Source organism: Hibiscus syriacus, unplaced genomic scaffold (assembly GCF_006381635.1).
Source record: "Hibiscus syriacus cultivar Baekdansim isolate YM2019G1 unplaced genomic scaffold, ASM638163v2 tig00112864_pilon, whole genome shotgun sequence".
Taxonomy (NCBI): domain Eukaryota; kingdom Viridiplantae; phylum Streptophyta; class Magnoliopsida; order Malvales; family Malvaceae; genus Hibiscus; species Hibiscus syriacus.
In genome coordinates, this window is record NW_024063414.1 from 186,674 (window position 1) to 211,174 (window position 24,501).

The window sequence follows — 24,501 nt, forward strand, 5'->3', positions numbered from 1 at the left end:
CTTATTTTCATCCATTTTAGAATTTTATAAGTTTAAGTTTGTCCTCCCGAAATTTTATAGGTTTAAGTTCACTCTTTCTAACATAAAATCATGTGTCCATCTTTAACTGTATGAATGCAGAATACGATGGGACATGGGGCTTTGAGAATAACCATATGTATAATATTCACTCTTTGGTCTAAGAAAAATATGAAATTCAAATTAAGCTCCACAAAAGCGTTGATAACGTTGTCAAAACGACAAGCCGCTCAACTTGAAATTTATTAGAAGGACGTCGATAGCTAATTGCGTACAAAAGTTTGAAATATTTTAATTGGACTCCTTAAAAATAAGAATAACATATATTATTTGTTTGATATTTGATAACGCAAGCATTGCGGTATCTTAAAAATTCCAAAATTTGGACTGTAATAGCAGCAGCCTTTAGCCATCACCCTCATATACATACATAGTCAAGGGCTACGACTGCACGTCTGCACCTTATATCGTCTTCATCAAATCTCTATCATAAAGTTCCTACTGAAACAGCGTAGACTAGTCTACTCTAATGCCAATGTGACTTGCGTATTAATTGAACTAAAAAAATAACAGGTAAACTACATAAATGGTCTCCTGACTATAGAGTATTGTTTTATTAAGTTTTTTAATTATTAAAAGTTATAAAATAATCTTTCGATTATATAATGTTACTTTGTTAAGTCCCTCGACTACTAAAAGTTACAAAATGACCATCTGACTATTTATTATGTTTCAAACTCATCATTTTCCGTTAAAAATTTGGTTGTTGTCTAAGATGGATGTTAACATGATGGCTGAGATATGATAGTCATTTGAGATTCTAAGATTAGATTTTATCATATCATAGTCAACTGCTTAATGTTCAACTCAGAATATCGTTAAGTTTTTAATGGAAAATGACGAGTTTAGAACATAATGAATAGTCATGTGACTATTTTGTAACTTTTAATAATCGAATGACTTAATAAAATAGTATTTTATATTTGGAGGACCAATTGTGTACTTTACCCAAAAAATAACATGTTTATTAAATGGACAAATATGTTTATTATCGGTTTTAACTTAGGGTTTGTTTATTTCACAAAAATAGATTCCAGAAAAAATATATAAAATGAATTACATTTCCTAAAATCATTTTATATTGTTTTGATGATGTTGTGTAATTCATTTTCCGCTGGTTGATAATTTTTTTTAAAATTATTTTTATAAACGTCATATACAATAAATAATATTATTATTAACAAAATAAGAATATTATTTTTAAAATATTAGAATAATTTATTTATATTATTTAAAGTATTATATCTATATTATAAATAAAAATATTACATTATTATATTTTATTAAAATAAAATAATTATAAATTATATTAATTAATTATTAAAATAATAATATTATTAAAATATTGAAAATTATAATATTAAATAAGAATATTATATTATATTATATTTTAAGGAGTATATATTAAATATTCAATAATATTATTTTTATGAAATTAATAAATTATTAATTTCAATAATAATTTATTATATATTATTAAAATAAAAGTAATAATAAAATATAATATTAAATATTAAAATTTTCGATAAATATAATTTAATAATTAATATTTTTATTAAAATTATATTAAAATAATATATTAACATTAAATGTATATAATAATAATGTTTTAAGTTATGCTTTGAAGTGAAAAGTTCGTAAAATAACTTACGTAAAATCAGATTGTAATTCATTTTTCAGAAAATACAAAAGAAATTGAGTTAACCAGAAAAATAATTTACATTGACCATCTATTTTCTGTCAACCAAACACTGAAAAAATGAGAAAAACATTTTTCGAAAAACCAATTACATGAAGAAAAAAAAACCTACCCTTACATTTTAAAATATGTTAATTATAATAACATTTTATTAAGAGAAAATATATGGCATAAAAATTATGTAAAAAATTGCTATGCGGCGGTTAGGTGTATTGCACGTGTTTGATTTCTGCAATGAACATTTTATTATAATTTATATATTAAATAATCATTATTAAACTATTAATTAATAATTTATTGTCTATTGAAAATTTGGTATGTAGCGGTTCGGTGAAATGCATGTGTTTGATTTCAGCAACGAACTGAATAAAAGAATATAAAAATCCAAATCCTCGACTATAAATACATACACCAAACGAGAACTTGAGGGACAAAAACCAGTAGCTCAAAGCCTCTAACTACCACATCCCGTCTTTCAACGGTATTTTTCCATTTCAATTTTCTCTCATCTTCGTGAGATTTTATTTTCCAGATCTGAATTACAAAGGTTTACGCCTTGATTTTGCAGAGAAAAGAACAAGGAAAAGAGCGAAGAAATGGCGCGCAAGAAGATCAGAGAGTACGATTCCAAGAGATTGTTGAAGCAGCATTTCAAAAGGCTTTCCGGCAAAGATTTGCCAATCAAATCTGCACAAGTCAGTTCAATTTATCCTTCTGGATCTTTTTTTCCTTCAATATTTCGCATGCTTAGTCACAGAATTTATTTTTAGTATTTTGTTTGCTGAGCGAATTTCAACTGATTTCAAAACAAAATTAAGATAGACGAATGCTCGGTTTTCCTTTATTAACCTTCGTTATTTTATGAAGGAATAGTACTCTGTCGAGATCAGGAACTTTTGAATATAATTTGGAGGATGTTTATCTTTCCTTGATTCGTTTATGAATGATTGCTGCAAGTATTGAATTTCAAATTGTTTGTTTGGTTGTGCTGCTGAGTTTAGGTGACGGAGTCAACTGATTTCAATGAGTTAGCAGAGAAGGAGCCATGGATTTTGTCGCAGAAGCTGGTTGTTAAACCTGATATGTTGTTTGGAAAGCGTGGGAAGAGTGGTTTGGTTGGCTTAAATCTTGATTTCGCTCAAGTTATTGCTTTTGTGAAAGAACGCCTCGGCAAAGAGGTTACTACTTACTAATACTACCTTTGATTTGATATTATTGGTAAGGTTTAAGGTTAGGCTTTGCGTTAACCTCTCGATGACTTGCAGGTGGAAATGGTTGGATGTAAAGGACCTGTAACAACATTCATTGTTGAACCTTTCATTCCTCACAATGAAGAATTCTACCTTAACATTGTCTCGGAGCGACTCGGTAACAGCATTAGCTTTTCAGAGTGTGGAGGAATTGAAATTGAAGAGAATTGGGACAAGGTACTGTAAGATAAACTAGAATTCTTCAAGACTTCAACTTTATTTCTTCTATTTCTTACGGTGGTACCTTAATACAGGTAAAAACCATATTTGTCCCAACCGATTCATCTTTCACATCAGGGGCTTGTGCTCCACTTGTTGCAACCCTTCCCTTGGAGGTAATTTTTCCAAATACTTAATGATTTTGGGAGCTGTTTCTGCATCTTGATCATAGTTTCACTAGTACTTTAAGGTCATTCATTTCCAGTATTGGATTTTCTATTTCATAACTAGAGCACATTCCTTACTTGTGTAATGGTCAACTTTAGATGGATTTACCAATTAAATCTGTAGATTTATATATCTGCATACAGTAAAATACACTCTGAATCTTTGATATTCTATGTTATATAATTATAGACCAAAGGAGAAATTGAGGAGTTCATCAAAGAGATTTTTACTCTATTTCAAGGTATGCCATATATCGGTTTTGAATCTAATACTATTCAGTATTCATATTAAAGTTTGGAACTTGCCTTAACTTTTTCAAGTTTCAAAATGCCAAAATGTTAGATCTTGACTTCACTTTCCTTGAGATGAACCCTTTCACACTGGTTGATGGAAAGCCTTATCCTTTGGATATGAGAGGCGAGCTTGATGACACTGCTTCTTTCAAAAACTTCAAGAAGTATATTCCCTTTCATCAATAGTTTTCTTTATTTTATCAATTCAATGTAATATAGCTAGGAAAACATCATCTGATGCAATTTCATTTCTCTGTAGGTGGGGTAATATTGAATTCCCAATGCCATTTGGAAGAGTAATGAGTGCAACTGAAAGCTATATTCATGGGCTAGATGAGAAGGTATTCTAGATGTAATAGATGGCTAAATCTTTTACTTGCTAGTCACCTAATTGCAGATGAAACTTGATCTAAGTCTGATATGGCAATTTTTTATTTCCAGCTTGTCGTATGTCTGTTCAATCTTAATGATTGTTTTACTAAAAAAATTACAATCTAAGAATTCTTCTCTGATGAAGTGTGATGTTCATTTAGTAGCTTCATCCACAAGTATGATAATAACTTATAAATTAAAATCTTGCAGACAAGTGCATCTTTGAAATTTACTGTGTTGAACCCTAAGGGACGCATTTGGACAATGGTTGCTGGAGGAGGTGCGAGTGTCATCTACGCCGATACGGTTGGTCCTCTGTTTTCTGCATTCGGAGTTTTCAGCATAAGACTAAAGCTTGGTGATTTTGAATTATTGGCCACGTTTTTAATTTACTTATATAATATATGCCCCGTCAGGTTGGAGATCTTGGATTCGCTTTTGAGCTAGGAAATTATGCCGAATACAGTGGAGCACCCAACGAAGAGGAAGTTTTGCAGTATGCCAGAGTCGTAATTGATGTAAGAATCATGTCATGTTATTCACATTATAAAGTTGATAGAGTTGAAACTGTCCTTGCACTTGACCAGCTAATGGTGTCCACCAACTTCTGCTGAAGATGCTATGATACATTAAGCCAAGTCTATGTTGCTCATACTCTTTATTTTCTTGAATCACCGGTCTTAGACGGTTGGTACGAGACTATGATATGACCAAATGATCTGAAAAAAACTTATGAGACACGTACCATTATCCAATGCTCACACTTGAGTCGAACTGGTTTCTATGGTTTTGGCTGTACAAATAATTTCATTGTTCCGCTACAGTGTGCAACTGCTGAACCTGATGGTCGTGAAAGAGCCCTTGTAATCGGTGGAGGAATAGCCAACTTCACCGATGTGGGCACCACATTCAATGGCATCATTCGAGCCTTGAAAGAGAAGGTGAGCTCAATTATATTTGTACTTGCTTTATTCATCATCCTTCATATACATTTAAGTATAACCGGAATGCTATTCTAAATAATTTTTGCAGGAATCAAAGCTCAAAGCAGCCAATATGCACATATACGTGAGGAGAGGAGGTCCCAATTACCAGAAGGGGCTTGCAAAAATGCGGGCACTCGGAGATGAAATTGGCATCCCCATTGAGGTATCCCTATCCTATACAACTACTTATATAACACCCCAAATCTAATAATGTAAATGAAGATTAATAAATGACCTGCAATGCTTAAATCCTTGTTTTCACCTGGACAATCCCTTCCCTTACCGTTGATTAAACATGAACAAATAAAAGAAGGAAAAAGAAAAGGTATACTTATTGGGAAAGATAAATTTAAAAATTGTTCATATATGTTGTTAGAGTTTGTGACCCTAAAATTTTTACATTAATCTACGTGTTCTTGTGTTTACTTTTTATTATTTTACGATCGTTTACTCACTGTAACATATATATTGTTTGGATGCTTGTCTCACAGGTCTATGGTCCTGAAGCTACAATGACTGGTATATGCCAGGAGGCCATCCAATACATCACTGCAGCTGCATAAGTTCGTTGGTTCTTATATTCAATTTCGGACTGTTTTACGTTTCCATTTTCCTTTGGGATATGTTGATTAGATGTCTATTTGAAATTGTGGCAGAAGCCTCATAAAGTAATGTTTTAGTTCATATTACTGAACCATCTGGAACTGTCTGCGGAGAAATGAACATCGAGATCTCAGGCAGACACAGATGGCATCTGTGAACAATAAAGATCTTAGCAGTAATGTGCTCTCTGTTGTCACCGCCTTAATTTTCCTAGTGAAATCAATCAGCCGAGTCATGCACAAAATACAGGACTAAATTTGTATTAAAATACTCGATCCGTTCGCAGCAACAAACTGCAAATCTCGAAACAAGCAAAATTCACACATCAATCGAAGGGTGAGTTTCTGCTATAATCACACAGCCTTTATATTACATTTCAACAGCCATGATTGAAAACGCTTAATACCATACAATAACACATATTATACAAATATATAGCCTTAAAAAAGGATCATAGACATGAGTTCATTGCCCTTCTCGTGACTTGCCGACTTGCCATTGCATTAGCCAAAAGCCCTCCACTGCATATATCTGATCTTCCATGCGTGCTTCTGTTTAGGCCGAGCTATCCGTCTAAGCACTGGCAAACAGTTTATGGTGGCGGAGGGTGGGGATCGACGGAATCCGAAACCGAAACCGAAACCTCCGACCCCCCTTCCGCCACCTAATATGCTTTTGTTAAAACCCCATGAATGGCTGATCTTTATCTGTTCCAATGGGGGTATCTCAAAAGCTAACGGGGGAATTAGGCTCTTGCTAGTGGGGTTTAAATAGCCGATGATTTGAGAATTGGTGACCCGTGATCCGGAAGTGGACCTTGATAAACTTTGTTCCTTATCCGAATCTGTCTACTTTTTCACCATCAAAAGTTAAAATTATTTGTCTTGCTCTTATTGGATCGCTAACTTTGGTATTTCAGATCTGATTCTTACTTTATGTAATTAGTCTTTAAATCTTATTGTGTGTAAACTTTGTTTAGATATATTAAATTTCTTAATCTATTAAATTAAACGTAATTAGAGATAATTAAGGTAATGGTGGGATGGTATTAGGAAAAATAATGACTGCTTTTTCCATGGTGGCATATTATTTAAGATTATTGGACACGTCTTTCTTTTGGAGTTGCATCAGTAGATCCTCCACTAACTCATGCTCATCTACTCACTTTTTTCAACCCCATCTATTTCCTCCTAATTCTCCACTAATACCAATTTACTTTTGTGTAATATGTCACACATTTAGTGGTTCTTTAATAAGTTTGGTGTTATACTGAATCAGGGATTTATTATTTTTTAAAAAAAAAATTAAAAGTCAACAAAGAGTTTATATAATTAAAGACATTTTAAATATCTAAATAGATAATAGGATAAATTACGTATTTAGTATTTATACTATTAATTTTGGTCCGTTTTAGTACCTAAACTTTTGATTTGTACAAAACAATACATAAAATTTAGTTTTTGTTTTATTTTAGTATTTCTTTTCAAAATTTAACGTTAAGTTTTTTAAAAAAAATTGAATGTTTAGGTACTAAATGTCAAAACTGATAATTTAGGTATTAACCGCGTTAAGTTTTTAACGGTGGGATAATAAAATGAGACAAAAACTACACACGTTAGGTATAGTTTGAAAAAAATTAAAAGTTTAAGTACCAAAACTGATAGTTTAAATATTAAATGCGTAGTTTTCCTTGAATAATATTATCAATATCTATTGGATTATTGGATTGTAATTCTCATTACATGATAATCTATTGAATCACCAATTTATCAATATAACAATTGATAAAAAAATAAAAACATATAACGAATGGCAATCCTCATTACATGACAATCTATTGAATCACCAAAAATCAATATCTCATATAGTATACATCAATAAACATGAATAGATATATTCGATTCCGGAGTCTATATTTTTATGATTCTTAATGGCAACAACTGATAGATATACTCGATTTTGGGACCCTTATTTTTATGCTTATTAATGGTAACAACTGATAGATATACTCGATTTCGGGACCCCTATTTTTATGTTTATTAATGATAACAACTAATAGATATATTCGATTGAGAATGAAAAGCTCTTATTTTATGTTTATTATCATGATCTTGCTTGATTCTTGGGGTTTGAGTTGGCATTCTCAAAGCTATAAAACAAATACTAATTGAAGGACCAAACGTTATTCAATAGTGACCATTAAATTTCCACGATTTTTGATGAATTGCGAGCACAGATTGAGATAAACTAACCCCCACGGCCCCACCATAAGTCAATGATCCAATTCATTTTCCTCACATGAAAAGATTCACATCGTACATTTATAATTCAGGTTATAATATATTTTTAATCTTGGTTGAGGGGCCCCGAAATAATATTAGTGGCTGAGGGGCCCTGCGCGGTCGCGCAGTTTGCGCCCCCTCAGCCACGGTTGCATCAATCCAATTTTAGCCAAATGATGCTGAACTTTATTCATTATGTAATCTTATGGAGGATTTCCACAGCGTCCCCATTAAACATAGGATATGGAGTCAATGGCTGATCGATTAAGGATTTAGGGTGGGCACATGCTCACCTTAAAATCCGAATTTTCTTCGAATATTTATCTATTTAATAATTGTGTCTATCTTGAAATTTTATTTGTTTTCATTCTATATAAAAAATTTATGTGATTAATATATATGTATACATATCCTAACAATTATTTCTGGATCCGCCATGAAGTGGTGTCATTGCCTATGTGGTTAATCTGTTTTTAAGTGAAAAAGTGTTGATTGATGCCATGGCTTCAACCTACATGGATTTTACTTTGTATCTTTCGAATTTCTCGCATAGATTTTATGCAAAACGACAGCCATCACCCTATGGAAATGCACCCAATTGTTTCATCTACACCATCCACTCGTGCAAAAAGATAAGCTTGTGGTTTGTACATTACACAAATGTACACAAAAAAAAAACATATTTTGTTGCATCAAAAATTTATAATTTGATCTTTTATTCCGACTCTAACACATGATTCTTATCTTGCATAAAACGAACTGTGGGTGACGGTGGCGATTGAATCGTCATCGACTCCGTTGAGGGGATAGCATTTGCTCTCAATAGTGCCATTGAATTCCATTGTCTTTTCATCCATGAAAGGAGGATTAGTAGGTGCAGGAAGGTCTTCTTTCTTTGTTAGCATCTGTAGCACTTTGGACATTGATGGTCTCAGTGATGGGATCTCTTGTGTGCATAGGAGTCCAATTTGCACCGCCCTGGCAACCTCGTCCTGAGCGTTGCCGTGCAACACTAGATTCGGGTCGTAAATCTCCTCAACGGTCCCTAATTGGAACCGTTTCCATGCCTGCTCCGTCGACGAATACACACAAGAAAATGAAACAAATCCGTAAGGATAAAAACCATTGTTCTCACATGAAAAGGCAAGGGACTCTGAGAAGCTTACAACTGCTACTATGCTGTCTGAATATTCCGTTGCTTTGCTCATGTTGTTTTGCTTCCCCAAAACGATTTCGAGTAAAAGCACTCCGAAACCATAGACATCCACCTTTTCGGTTAACTGGCCGTGGGCTAGGTACTCCGGAGCCATGTATCCTCTATGAATTTTGAAGATACACGTTATTAGCCATTGAATGCTGAACAATGGATCATGATGCATGGAAGAGGCTAAAGGAATGTGATGCTTACAGGGTTCCGGCGATGGCAGTGCTGATGTGACTCTGATCTTCCTCGAAAGACCTCGCCAACCCGAAGTCGGCGATTTAGCTCGGAGCTTCGAGTCCAACAAGATATTGCTAGCTTTTATATCTCTGTGAATGATTTTGGTCTTGGAGTTCTCATGAAGATAGGCTAAACCTTCTACTGTCCCAATAATAACTTCATATCTCTTCTCCCAATTTAGTACTTTGCCTCTGCTGGGATCTATTATTGTTTACAAAAGGGAAAATAGAAGCTGTTGGTGGACATATTTGAGCATCATTTTAAGCATGGCCTGGCACTATAATTAGAAGTATCGGTGTTTACAGAAGATGAAGCGGTCCAGGCTCTTGTTTGGGAGGAACTCGTAGACGAGGAGACTTTCAGGTCCCGAACAACAACATCCCAAAAGCCTGACTAGGTTTTTATGCTCCACACTGCTAATAATGTTGACTTCATTGTAGAAATCGGCTGCTCTGTGTCGATTGTTAAAGAATAGCCTCTTGATAGCAATCTCTCGTCCATCCGGTAGTACTCCCTGCAGATGAATATCAGACCGTAAAACACTGCTCGAATGCCAAAGAAGAGAAGTGGAGTTCAGAGGAACAGAATCACTACCTTATAAACTGTCCCGAATCCACCTTGTCCGAGCTTGTTGGCATCGTTGAAAGATCCAGTAGCACGCTCAAGCGTGGAATACTTGAAATTTAAGTTACTATCACGAAGGAGTTTCACAAACTTTTCTGCATCATTTGAACCTGGGAATGCAGGCAACACATATCGAATCATACCCCCATAATCAAGCTCGAAGATTTATCGAACACGAAAATTTTCGATAACGTTTTACCTCGTCTTTTCTTCTGTATGTATCTGTACTTCCAGATATAGACTCCTGTAGCTACCCCAATAGCTAAAACAACCAGGGAACTGAGTATACAAACTACTATGATTACAATTATGCCTGCAAATTCACCATTCCAAGTCACATATACAGCAAAATCCAAAAGAAAAACAGATTAATGCATAGGATTTCAAATTGACATGTGATGATTACCTCTTGATATTCCGGTTCTCGGTTTTTATTGAGAAAATCCGTGTCGGAGTACCTGATGAAGCAGCCGGTTTGAGTGCCCGTCCCTCGGACCAAGGCAAGCACCCGAGTATCGACGCTGACGCATTCTCCAAACATGATTTACAAGAAGTATTTCAATGTCCTCCAGCAGTCAACCAAAGCATAAGCCGAGTCATTTGTGCCGGAAACTGCCACCCGAGCCTTAGCATACCCTTCATTTTCCAATGCAGCAGCAACCGCATTCGTTACCCCCGCTTTGCCGATGCTCGAAAATTTGACCCTTTCCTGCTTGATTTCCCACACACTGCCCTGTCATCCGGTCCTGTACTCCTCGAAGAAGCTATAATTCTCGCCTCTCATGAAGCATCCGTCGAGGAAAATCCGGCCCCCGTTGAACGGATAGCATTGGGAAGAACCGTACGTGCCTCGCATAGCACAATACACAGTCGAGCGACGATAGATCACCGTAACACTGAGCAAGACCATAATTCGTATCAAGCCCTGAACCCGTAACCGCTGTTCCGAAACCCGATTCACGCATCTGTTGGCTGATAGTTTCCATCGTAGCAACAAAGCTCGGAACGTAAACCGTCGAGTTGTGCTCAAATTGGTGACCACATGAAATATTCACCGTATGGGCCCTCGGATCTCCTCTTATTCCTCCAAGTAACGCCATAACTCCGACGACAACCGATAACATATATCGAGAACCGACGACCTGAACTGTTTTATCCATTTTGGTTAAGTTTCCATCAACAATGAACCTGAAAAAAAGATGGAACTCATTAGGCGACCTCCATCCTTCTGTCTTACTGGAAATACCTAGTGGAAATTGTTTTAAGTCAACTTGTTCTAATAATGGTAGATGGTGATCTGCAACAAGAATACAAGTGAAACAGCTAGAGAACGTAGAAATTTCTGCACCTACCTGCTCATTTCAACCATCCCCGTAAGTCAAAAAAAGCTAAGCCCCGAATCGGTCATTATTCATGGACACGTAAATATATTTCAGTGTCGAAATTAAGAAGTTATATTAAAATAACTTAAGAGACGTGAATTTATAAAATTTTAAAAAGATAAAATTAAATAATTAATAAAAATATATAAAAAATTAAAAAATTCTAAGAGATGTGACCGCTTCAAACGTCCCTCCGTTCATCCCTGTTGCGAGGCTTCATCCCGGGTTGTGGGGCATCCATTATACCTGATTTTGCTGCAGCAATGAATTGTGTGTGTACTTGGATGTATGTTTGGTATTTGGTGGTTGAGCCTTTTAAACAATGAATTTATTAATATTGAATGTACTTTGGCATTTTTGTCAAAGAAGATTGAGCATTCAGGTCGTGCGATAATGTCCATCTGGAAAATATTATTAATGAAATTTAGGGATACGAATCATCGACACCAAATTAATGCAAGTATCTATAACTATCATACTTCTGCTTAATTTTCTTTCTCGGTGCGAACATCATATAATAATTGATGATGCACGAATTAAATTACTTTAATGATTAAAGAAATCGTTATTGTTTCTAAGATCATCGGTTCTAGCATGAGTGATTACAAGAATGATTAAACGTTTATTATCAAATGATTTAGAGTATTTAGAATATATATTACTTTAAAATCATTTTTAGCTTAATAAAAAAATAATTGATGATATTTTACAATTATTATTATTTTTTTATTATTATTAATCTAGGGTATTATAAGTGGTAGTATATGTTTTAGAGACTCTCAACCATTTGACAATAAAAATTTAAATATCTTGTAACCTCTCATGCTCGAACGTGATACTAGGGGTGCTTAATGAATAAAACGACTCGTAAGCAGCTCGAACTCAATTCGATCAAATATTAATAAAAGCTCAATTTGAACTCGATCTTGACTCAAGCAAAGTTCAACTCGACTAAGTTCGTGACCAACTCGTTAATTTTTTTAACGAGAAACGAGGAGAGTAACTAGCTTAACGAGCACGAGTCAAGTAACAAGTTTTTTTAACGAGCACAAGTTGTGCAAAATTTTAACGAGGAACGAGTCGAGTCGAACAACCAAATTTTCTAACGAGCACGAGTCGAGCACTGTATAACTCGCAATCGACTCGCTAGATAAACACCCCCACATGAGACTTCTAACAATAACAATCATTCATTTAACCATTGATATAACTTGTTTCGTACGCTATTATTATTATTATTACTTCTATGTCCCATTAAAAGTGTCACTTTTGATTTTTCAAAATGTATTATTAAAAAAATCAACAAATAAAAAAACTTATATTTACCTTTTTTACTATCAAAATAAATCAGTTAAATTTATTTATCATTTATTAAGAATAATTATTATTATTTAATTAAATATATTCCTTAAAAGTATATACATAATTAAATATAAAATGCAAATTATAAGACGGAAAGAGTGTTATTAATGGACACAGCTGGTACAGACAACTTTCGGCTGAGGTCCATATCGTAGATCTAATGTCGGTATCTGAATTTATGAAAGCAGCGGTGACGCAAACCGACCAACATTAATAATCGAAGGACCCACCATCCCCCGCCCACGTTACAGTGGGACACGTTGCATTAGCTTGTAAGAACAGTACCATATATGATTAATATAAAAAGTTTATATTTACACAGTAAATTAAAGTATTTAGACGTAAATACAATTTAATCTTCTTTGTATTTAATTATTTAAAAATCATTAATATAGGTAATACATTGGAAATTTTCTTGGATTTTTGGTCGAATAAAACTAAATTACTGACTACAAAAGAAAAGATTATTTGAAAATTAAAAATAATAAAACTATTATTATAAATGACAAGTGACTAATTAAAAAATTAATAAATAAATAAACGGTTTACCCTAAAAAAATAGAGTAAATTATACATTTATATTTAAACTATCAGTTTTGGTTCGATTTAGTAAATTTCAATTTTTTTTTTAAATAATACCTAACGTTTAATTTTTCTTTCATATTATTACTCTATCGTTAAAAAATTGAATATGTTTAATATTTAAACTATAGATTTTGATCCGTTTTAATAAATAAAATTTCAATTTTTTTAAAAAATTAACATTAAATTTTAAATTTTAAACAAAGTATTAAAATTAAATAAAAACTAAATTTTAAATATATTTTTTTTAAAAAAATACAAATTTAAAAATTAAAACGGGCTAGGATACTTTACGTATTAAACGCATAATACCTTAAAAAAATAAGAGTTTGAACCACCTATATACCTTACAGCTATGGGCTTAATTGAGCCTTAACAGCATTGATCAACGGAAAGAGAAAACATGGACTGGGCTGTACAAAGCTCAAACTGATAGATTTTGGACAAGCAATTTCCAATCCCAAAATAACAAGAAGGTTGGAATTCTGATGGAATTCGCTGTTTTCTTCTTCGTTTTCAAGCGATTGTAAATTTTTTTCCCACCAAACTATGTGTACAATGCTAAATAACTTTCCGAGAAACTAAAAGCCCAAGCATCTAAGCACAAGAACACTCATTTAACACCAGAAAAGAAGAAGAAGAAGAAACAAGAGATCTATCTACACTACAAATGCCAGAAAAAGCTGAAAATGAAAGAAGGGATCTTACCTTATTTGATTAGATGCAATGACTCGTATTTCTTGGGGCGGGGGGAAGAGAAGAGAAATCTGTATTTGATAAGTGGAAGTGAGGAATTAATTGGAAGAGAAGGCGTTGCCTTGGTTTAAGGCTTTGAATTTCAAAGCAAGATTATGCTTTACTGCGCGTTTTGTGAAGCGGTGAAACTGCGATACAAGTTTTCCTACGAAGAATCGAAAATCAATAGTGGGGAAAACGCGCAAGGGATTTTATTGGACGGTAATACAAAATATAATTTCTTTTAAATATAATTGATTGATCATTTATAATTGATTTAGATTTGATTCAAAATAATTTTAATATTATATGATTTAAATATAAATATTAGGATGATTGTTTTTCTCAAAGATTTTAGATTTAGGGTATTTGAATTTTTATTGTCAAATTATTGAAAATATTTAGAATATATACTACTATTTATAACCTCTTAAATTAATGAATATATATATATATATATATCTAAATTCATGTTATATATAAATTCATGTTTCTAAATAAAAATTTAGATTTAGATTTGATTACAAAAATAATTTATTAACTATGCATGTTATTTACATATAAATTTAATAATTAAGTGATTCAGTGAGACGATACATTAAATTTTTTAAGTAAGTTTAAAGTTAAAATCTGACGTTATGAATGAAACAAATTGATTTGAGAGAATCGTATATTTAATATGGGTTAATCTTTTAATAGGTGGATTAAAAATATTCAAAAAAATGAGTATTCAAATTCATGTTTAAAAACCTAAGAATTGATTTGAATTTGATCATTAAAAGTTAAAACAATCAATTAACTATGTGTATATTTAAATTGAAGCTATGAAATACAAGGGCAAGAAGCTATGCAAACAAACAAGAAAAATAAAAAAATTGTCTGAAACTTAATTCAATTTATATGATAAAACTAATTTAAAAACTATGTATTTGGTAGCTTTCAGGTTGGAATCTATAATCCATCCTTCCTATCTTACATTATACCGTTGTGACATCATTAACTTGACTACTTGCAAACCTTAACCTGCTTGTGATAATATGTTCGGCACAAGAAATAAAGACAAAAAACACACATTAAAAATTACAAGACAGTGGGAAAACAGTTCAAGCGGCTAAATTAGCCGGCGGAGTAGCATTAGAAGGCAGAGTTTGAGAGTGCGTGTGCGGCCTTCTTCCTCGTTCACTTCTACTGTTATCGGCAAATTCATTGCTTCATTCATGCACCTTTGCCCTTCTCGCTCGAGCTCCATTCGGACATGTAGTAGTCTTCTTCGGTGGCGACCTTGTCGGAAGACGGACCACAAAACATCCCTCCCCACTGCGGGAAATATATGAGAAACAACGGTAAACTGCAATCATCATGATGCCCATCAGGGTTATCCCGTCTTCTTTGGAATATCTGGAGCCTTGAAGAAAATTAGTTGTGTCAAAACTGCACACCACATTGCCTCCTCCTCCGGTCATCCCGGATATCACACCACCCAACGACCTGAACAAAAATTCCGATCGGTATAAAACAAGAACTAATCATTACAAAATACGAATCCGAAACTGTACCTTCGGAAACAAAGGGAACCACTCCGAATGTAAGACCGCAAGCAGCTTGAACAAAGACGGAGAAGACGATCATCACGGCGACGGATGCGCTCAATGATCCGACACGTCCGAGGATGATGCAGAAACGCCTCCCAAAGTCTGCACCGTCCATAAGGCCCATAGCCTACCCCTCATTCCGAACCTCTTAAGCCATCATATCGGACAGGATGCCTCCTCCGGGTCGTGAAATGATATTCGCTAAGCCGAAGCTTGCTGCGATGATTCCGGCTGTATGGAGTTTTAGGTTGAATCGGTCGTAAAAGTACTCGGCGATGATGTTGTCGATTGTCAGCTCCACGCCGAAACAATATCCGTATGTTAGGCCAAGATCCATCCTCTGTAATTTGTGATCCCATGGTAGAACACACGTGAGAATTTGTCTTTCTGTTTGTTCCCGGATTTTTGTAGCCTTGGTAGTTCCCGTCCGGCAAATCCTGGCCAAAGATCAGGATGCCGAAAGCCGATAATGTTGGAACAGGGCAGGTATGAAGAATGCGATTCGCCAAGCTGTGAATTTGACTGCTCCGATGTCACGGATGAGACCGAAAACAACCGGCATGATAAGTTGCGTCGCGCCGCCTCCGAGGTTTCCCCATCCGCCTGCAACACCGTTAGCGGTGCCGACCACCGGAGCTGAAAACATGGAGCTCATCCAGAATTGGGTTGACACAAAAGTTGCGAGGGAGAAGCCAGTGAAAAAACGGACCAGGAGGAAGGATGGGAGAAGAGCGATGGAGGTGAAGAAACTGCCGGCGCGGTGAGGAGGATGAGGGATGCCGAAGCAAGGCGTGGTCCGAATAAGTCACAAGCAGTTTCCCATGGCTAGCCGAGCAAACACCGCGCCGGAGACCGACGCGATCCCCGCATTTCCAATGTCAGTCGCCGTCAGGTTAGATTGTCACGTATGATCGGGAGGAGTGGCGGAGCAGTAAAAGTGGACACACAAAACAGGCAAAACGAAAACCCAGACAGATGGAACGCTCGCATGTGCGGCGCAGCCGCCGAGTATAATCGAAACTCGGTCGCCTTATGCTCGGAATCCACCGGAAGAGCAAACTTCGGCTGATTTTCGGTTACACTGTTGGATATCTCCATCTCTTGACGAAAATCTCACCCTACCCTTTGCCCTTAGCTACTTTTTGACAGAACGCACACTTAAATAGTGCTGAACTGCAGATTTCTTACAGCATAATCATGTTGCTTTCGGATTCGATCAGATTCTAGGGAAGAAAATCGATTTATGGATTAAAAATCAACATATGGCTATTGAAAGGAATACAAGCGGTAATTTCAAGATCGGTAAACTGTGACTCGGAGGACTGTTAGCTGCAACAATGGCTTCCCCAGGGTGAAAAGGCAACCTCGAAAGATCATTCGAACAACTTCCCTTTGCGCCGAGTCTCATTTTTTAACCATTGTAATTCAAAGCTGTGAAATTTAAGTCTTATTTTTAGCGGCAGATGGGCATGAACGTACTACTTTTTTTTTAACGTATTGAAGCTACGAAACTGAAGGAGGAAGAAAATTATGTATTTTATCATTGACTTTAGAGGCGTCCGTTGATTTGACTTGGTAGGAGATTCTTATTTTGACTTTTTCTTTGTTCATGAAATTACCTTTGTACCCATCATATCCGACGAAACAATTAATAAATCAAATATTAAAAATATTCTCAAATCAAGAAAAATTTTCAGTTTCCCTGCTATGGAGTGCCGTGCTGTACTGTACAATTCCAAACCTTTTTTTATTAATACAATTTCATACTAAATCAAAATTTATCTATTTTAAAAAAAACTAAGGTTATCACTCCGTTAATTATATTCATTATTGACTTTTTAAAACTCAAAGTTATTTAAGATGTTTACATAAGGTGTAATGTAAAATAAGTGTCTAAATTTTATTTTTAAAAATTTATTAGTGCCTAAAAAACTTTTTGTTAGAAAATGAGTCTAATTTTTCTCATTTATATTTTTAGGTGGCCCGTTATATTTTAATAATAAAATATTATTTTTAATAAAATAAAAAAAACTTAATTTATTTATAACGAACCCCAAAATTTAATGAAATTATAAAAAAAACTCTAAAAAAACTAAAATCTTTCATTTCAATCTATACCAACCGTGGAACGGAGGAGCATCGTCGGAGCGACAACGAGGATGGGTTTTGAGCGGAATTACACGGTGGTTCTAATGGGTGGTGACGGAAAGACTTATGGATGTCGGAATCGTCGAAAAACAACAATGTGGCTTAAATCCGACGAAACTTCGAACGCTACTCCACGACAAACGATGACAGCTTACGATGAAAGACCAACGAAGTTTGATCAGGATTCGACACCGGTGCTAAAGACGGTGGCGGTGACGGTCACATATGATCGGATCATGAAAGGGGAAAGGGGCTGCTGGTGAGCAACGAATGTCGTTTTGGTTTTTTTTAATAAAAAATATTTTTTTTATTTAAAATAAATTTTTAAAATTATCAGGGTCCAACAGATGGAACTTAACAACAACATGTGACATTTAACGATCAAATTTAACTACTGTTACTGTTTATACACTTAAAACTGCTCCGATGAAAACTTAGACATCTAATTTTAGCGAAAATCTTTAGACACTAAACGTTTTTCGATGTAAAATTCAGACACTTTTTTGTATTAAGCCTTTACATAATTAAATTTTATAAAATATATTTTTAAAAGTTACTGATTTAAAGTTTTTAAGATATATTTTTTTCACTAATAATTTTAAATAATAATAAAGTAAAATTAAAAAAAAAATCAATTATAACAAATTTAATGGATAAAAGTGTATCATTACTTCTGTGCATGAACTCTCCATTTTGGTCTATGGCGCACTTTGGTCATTTTATCATTTATTAAAGTAATGTATTAATTTATGGGGGAGAATATTCAACGGATCCTACAGAATGATTACATAATTCTAAGAATATTCAATTTTGGATTAAAAAATTCCAAAAACCAGATGCCAAAACCTTGGAGTTAGTGTTTTGAAAATCAGATCAGATCGGTCGATCAACTGAGAATTGATGTCTAGTATGTTTAATATACACCGATTGAATCGTTTATGAATCGATCGGAATCGTTGAACTGTTCGAATCAGACCGACTGAAAATCGGAAAAAAATTGAAAAAAAACTGTTAATTTCGGTTTTTTTTAAAATTAAACAAAACAGCGTGTTTGTTAAACGAGCAAGTCGAACTCGAGTATTGCTGAGCTCGACTCGAACTCGAAACTTTAAAAGTAAGCTCAACTCGACTCAAACTCACGAGCTAAAAATTCAAGTTCAACTCGAATCGAAATATAATATTGAAACTAAACTCGAAAAAGGCTTGAACTCAAAAAAAATTTAGAAGCTCGATTGAAGCCTAAAATTCGAGCTTGATTGAAGTGAAAGAATAGTTCACTCAATGTTCACCAAAAGGCTCCATGATTTTGAATGTCAATTACTTTATTATTTATATAAGTTAGTTGGATGCTCTTCTATGTTTCTTAGCCATGTGAAATTTTTTTTCTCATATTTTTACTCTTTAGACTTTTGAGATGCTCTTCTATGTTTCTTAGCCATGTGTGATTATTTTTAAAAAAAATTAAACTAAACAATATCATTTTGTTATGATTTTTTTAGCCCCAAAATTATTTTTTAATTATATATATAATTGTATTTATTATTTAATATATTTACCTTAAATATTATGTTGTAGTTAATTTGAATCAATTGTTTCACTTAATTTTATGGTTTTAACTTATATATGTTATGACTTGTTTTGAATATAACTTGTGATATAAAAAATATTTTTATTAAATATTTTAGTATTTTTATTTAATTTTTTAAATAATTATGACGTCGTCCGATTCTTTCGACTGATCGAATCGATTCGACCAATTGAACCAGTGAACCGGTAGCATGACATGTTCGCTAACCGGTCCGGTTCTAAAGACCATGCTTATCCAATATTCCAACACTTGCCTTCGCCTTATGGAGTTGCCACTGCCACGTGGGTAATCCTAATTTGCTGTTTGAACCTAGAAAGTCAATTCAGCAACCAATCACAATTGGCCCAACAGTTGGCTGTCGCCTAGCGGGAATGATCCCGGGTCCAAGATTTGATATCCGGATCCTTCTGTTGAATAATTATTACTAGGTACATTATCACTGGCCATGATTATTGGATCTTTCTTACTCTACTCCTTGGCTATTTGGCTGATGTCATGTGTACAGGCATTATAGTTTTCACACAAAGACTCAGTTATATATTTTAAAAAAATTAAGATTATTATAAAATATTATATGTTTTAAATACTTTAATTATTAATAATAAATATTTAATTATCTTATAAAGTTATTGGTATGAACACGTAAACTCTAACGATTATTTTAACTACTAAAATAAATTATTCATACCAATAACTCAATACATAAAATTCACAATCATTAGAGTTATTATACCTTCATCTACCCCGTAAAAGATCTCTTCTACAAGTCACCCAAAGTTATATCTTTATGTTACTTTTATAAAATTTTATATCCTTCAAAAATTTTAAAATTATATATTTTTAATATTTACGATCTTATAATATGATTATGATAGATTAATGCGATATATTAACGAAATAGTCTATTCGTTATGCTAAATACAGTCATAATAATTCTGTGTCTAAAACCAACATTAAAAATTATTATAAAGCCTCTTGCTCGAGACTGAGAGAAGTATTATTGAATTGTATTAATCGAAAAATAAAAATGAGAAGTATTTAAAATCAAATTTTGTTAAAAGTGTAATTTTACACTTATACTAATTTAAAAGGTCATTATTTTGTATGAATCAAATATTCTCAATAGTAAAGGGAGATTGTTATCTTTAAAGATTTTAAATTTAAATACGTTGTCTGCAGAGTGTTTAAACATTTATTGTTAAACAATTAAAAGTGTTCATATAGTTTTTTGAGTGAATTACGTGTTTAGTATATAAACTATTTGTTTGATTGTTTTAGTACCTAAACTTTCATTTTTTTAAATCATACATAAAGTTTAGTTTTTGTATCATTTTAGTACCCCATTCAAAATTTGATGTTAATTTTGGAAAAATTAAAGGTTTTGTATTAAAATGGATCAAACTAATAATTTAGGTACTAAATACGTTAAGTTTTTAACGGTATGATATTAAACTGAAAAAAATCTAAATATTATGATGTTTTTAAAAAAAACTAAAAGTTTAAGTACTATAACAGATCAAACTGATAGTTTAAATACTAAACACGTAGTTTACCAAAAATGAAAAACAATGAGTCGGTTTATCGTAAATTGGGTTACAAGGACGATTAAAATCAACAATAACCTTTAAGAAATCAAGAATTAAAATACGGCACCGTTCACGACCCCCACGCGCTTCCTTTCCTCCATTCGTACTCGAACGTGACAAAAATGACAACTCTCGACGCCGAACTTCTTGGTACGTGTCGTCAGCCTAACCCTCCACGTGTTGATCGGTAATGATGAATCGTCTTCCAACGCTCATGGACGCCTAATTTCGACAGTCCCCCGCTTTTCACTCGCCGGAGCTTAAGCCTCAATTCATTTATAAAACACTCCATCTGCTAATCACAAGAAGAAAAATATAATAACTTATATTTGAGCTTATATTTTCTTCAGAATCTGATCGTAGAATTTACTTCCATTTCCGGTAATCGTCTATCACAAGTTCGTTCTCCCAACGCTTTATCCTCGTTAATAATTTCATATTTTTACATGCAATTTATGAGTTGATATGAATTATTATTATTATTGTTACGTCTAGGTGGTCAATTCTTTTTTTTTCTTGGATCGTAAGTTTCGTTTTTGCTCCTGTTAGCACCGGTCATCATGAATCTGGAAAATGAGCGGCGATTTACAATGCTATTGTAGTAGTTTTGAATTTATCGTTCTGAAAAGAGATGCTGTTTATATATATATATATATATCTCTTAAGTAACTGTTGGAATCTAATTTCAAGGATTTTTTTTTCTTGGATCGTAAGTTTCGTTTTTGCTCCTGTTAGCACCGGATCATCATGAATCTGGAAAATGAGGCGCGATTTACAATGCTATTGTAGTAGTTTTGAATTTATATCGTTCTGAAAAGAAGATGCTGTTTATATATATATATATATATCTCTTAAGTAACTGTTGGAATCTAATTTCAAGGATTCAATATATATATGATCTCTTAAGTAACTGTTGGAATCTAATTTCAAGGATTCAAAGTCTTTACAGGGAAGATGAGTAATAGCGTCGGCCAGAATTGATGCAGCAGCATGTCCTCGGTGCTGCGGTTTGTTGCATGAAGATGATCACCTAGAGTCACCTACGTTCCATGAATTAGGGGAAGGCTGTATCATATGTTAGTATTGATGAGCTGTCATCATTGAGCTGTCAGTTTGTTAGATTAGTCTAGAATGATGATTGTATGTGGAGGTTAAATAGCATATTGTAGTATTGCAGGAAGGAATGAAGGAAATACATTCTGTTTTCAATTTTGTTTTACTGTTATATAAGTTTGTTAACACGGTTTTAGAGCGTCCAAGCAACTCAAAAATACTCCTGGCGTCCCTAAAAGTTCCTTTTGTGCAGCTGTTTCCCTGAAGAATCGCTGCTCAGCAGCGCAGGTTTTAGATATCTACGAAGTTTTATGGCAACAGATTGATCACAAAGAGAAACAGAAAATAGCCATGGGAGCCACAGGGCAATTACGTCCGGCCCTCGGGCCGTTTTGGCTGCCGATACGGCTTCGGTGGATAAATCTTTTCTATTCTTGTTGCCAGGGATGGCAACTCTTATTATCAGCGGATTCGAATCTGCAATATGCAAATGTAGATTGCAGATTCAGATATACGAATCCAACTCTTATTATCAAATAGAGTATAATGTCATTCAAATTTTAGTAGGTGGATTCAAATATCGACATAGATTTAAAATTGAGTTTTTTTTTCTCCAGATTTTGATATCTGGTGACATAATATTTTTAATGTCATTTTGCTGTTCTATTTATCTAAAAAATTTAATGATTCTTACTTTGCCGCAGCACCTAGTGAGATTCAACGTTGATGGGATTGAATTGCAGGTAAGTTATTGCTTGTTTTTAAAAATAATTTTAGTTACACTCTGCATAAACAATCAGTTCAATGGACCTTAGCTTGGCATTTATAGCTACCTTGTGCTTATACTTACACGAGATTCACCCTTCTTTAATTGAGCAGGTTGACGCTAGTGCTCCTACTTCAGGGTCTCTTAGACAAGTACATGTTAGGATCATGTATCATAGTGACTCTCTGCTATTGCATTGGGGGTGTGATATGCAGAAACGAGTAAGTTCGCTTGTACCAGTTTTGGTCTATAAACATAACATTGATTGTATTTCATGTTGTTCATTTCTTGTTTTTCTTTCCTTCTTTGGCAGAAACTGGGTACTTCACGTCAACCAGAAGGGACCATAAACTACAAGGATAGAGCCCTACGAAACTCCATTTCTGAAGGTTAGCACCAATAAAGACAATCGCATAAATTCTCTTTTGACCAATCCTAATCCATTTTGTTTGTCTACAATTGCTTTTCTGTATCTGGCTCCGGTTCCTACTTGAAGTTAGAAATCGATGATCCTAGAACACAAGCTATAGAGTTTCTCATATTCGATGAAGCCCAAAATAGATGGCAAGTATCTGTTGTTTTTTTTATGTTCATGACATTTAGAAGGTTATGAATTTACTGTCTTTTCCCCATCCTATTTTCCATTTGTAGGATAAAAAATAATGGTCGGAAATTTCATGTAAAGTTACCTCAGAAGGAGACAATGGTTTTCAAATATTTCAGTACCTGAAGATCTTGTTCAGGTTCAAGCATACTTGAGGTGGGAGCGACAGGGTAGGCAGATGTACTCCCCAGAGAAAGAGAAGCACGTAATAAGTTAAACAATTATAGTATTTGTTCATATTGTTAAAGCTAAGTCCGGCATTTCCTTCAGTTATCTATCTGGTCCTTTCTTCTTGTTCAATTGTTCAAATACTTCAGTACCTGAATATCTTGTTGAATTCAAATAACTCTCTTGTACAGGAAGAATATGAAGCTCGAGTTGAGCTGTTGGACGAAATAGCCTGGGGTGCTTTTGTGGACGACATCTGGTCAAAACTAACAAAAAAGGGTGACAAGATTTGAAGGACAGCTAATAATGAGAAAACGAGAAAGATGCCAGATGATTGTCCAAATACAATCCTATATACGATGGGAGAGAGCATGGAAGCCAAATTATTCTCCAGCAGCAGCTTGTAATTTTCCAATCTCTTTCTAACTGGACTTTAAGACTTATTTGTTTCAGTCATTGCTTGTTCTAATATTGACCATAACAATGTTTCAATAATCAGAGGGAATTTGAGAAGCAAGGAAAGAGTTGCAATCTGAACTAGACAGAGGTGTTATCTGTTGTTGAAATTCGAAAGAAGATTACTAAAGGAGATAGAGAGTAAGGTTTTAAGGAAACCGCAGAACCAAAGACATTTTAGTGCAGAAACGGATTCAGCGCAAGCAGAGGGACCTGATGGTGCTTCTAAATAAGCATCCAGTGAAACATGTAGTGGGAAATATCTCTGTTGAACCAAATCCACCGACAGCGGTTAAGCTTTGCTAAGATATTGGAAATGGACGGGAGCGCTGTTATGAACAAGAAAATCTACAAATTTGGTGACATGGAGGTTTTGGTGAGATACTATTGTTCCTCTGACTCTGCCTTATCGTTTTAAACATGTTCACATGGAAATCCTTTTTAAAGTTTTTGACTCCTTCCAA

At 34.0% G+C, this 24,501-nt stretch overlaps 1 protein-coding gene, 1 long non-coding RNA gene and 2 pseudogenes across 2 annotated transcripts; 2 read left to right on the forward strand and 2 right to left on the reverse strand.

Moving 5' to 3' along the window:
- The first annotated feature begins 2,190 nt into the window (after positions 1-2,190).
- On the forward strand, positions 2,191-5,843 carry LOC120184294 (ATP-citrate synthase alpha chain protein 1-like). Its single transcript, XM_039188795.1, has 13 exons — positions 2,191-2,258; positions 2,346-2,472; positions 2,779-2,955; positions 3,043-3,204; positions 3,282-3,362; positions 3,604-3,655; positions 3,757-3,871; positions 3,967-4,048; positions 4,290-4,385; positions 4,496-4,597; positions 4,904-5,020; positions 5,112-5,228; positions 5,557-5,843. Exons 2-13 carry the CDS (start codon positions 2,374-2,376, stop codon positions 5,626-5,628), a joined length of 1,272 nt encoding a protein of 423 aa, XP_039044726.1. The 5' UTR covers positions 2,191-2,258; positions 2,346-2,373; the 3' UTR covers positions 5,629-5,843.
- A 2,783-nt stretch (positions 5,844-8,626) lies between these two features.
- LOC120184250 lies at positions 8,627-11,399 on the reverse strand (annotated as a pseudogene).
- Positions 9,779-10,200, forward strand: LOC120184251. The gene is made up of 2 exons (XR_005522003.1): positions 9,779-9,898; positions 9,977-10,200. It is a non-coding gene; the product is annotated as an uncharacterized LOC120184251 (long non-coding RNA).
- Positions 11,400-15,014: 3,615 nt separating the features above from the next.
- On the reverse strand, positions 15,015-16,900 carry LOC120184291 (annotated as a pseudogene).
- Positions 16,901-24,501: the final 7,601 nt, after the last annotated feature.

Bases quoted from the DNA above. Each gene is read 5' to 3' on its own strand.
- LOC120184294 (XM_039188795.1), top strand. From the start codon at position 2,374: ATGGCGCGCAAGAAGATCAGAGAGTACGATTCCAAGAGATTGTTGAAG. The intron at 3,656-3,756 runs GTATGCCATATA...CCAAAATGTTAG, and splicing joins GATTTTTACTCTATTTCAAG to ATCTTGACTTCACTTTCCTT. The intron at 3,872-3,966 runs GTATATTCCCTT...ATTTCTCTGTAG, and splicing joins TCTTTCAAAAACTTCAAGAA to GTGGGGTAATATTGAATTCC.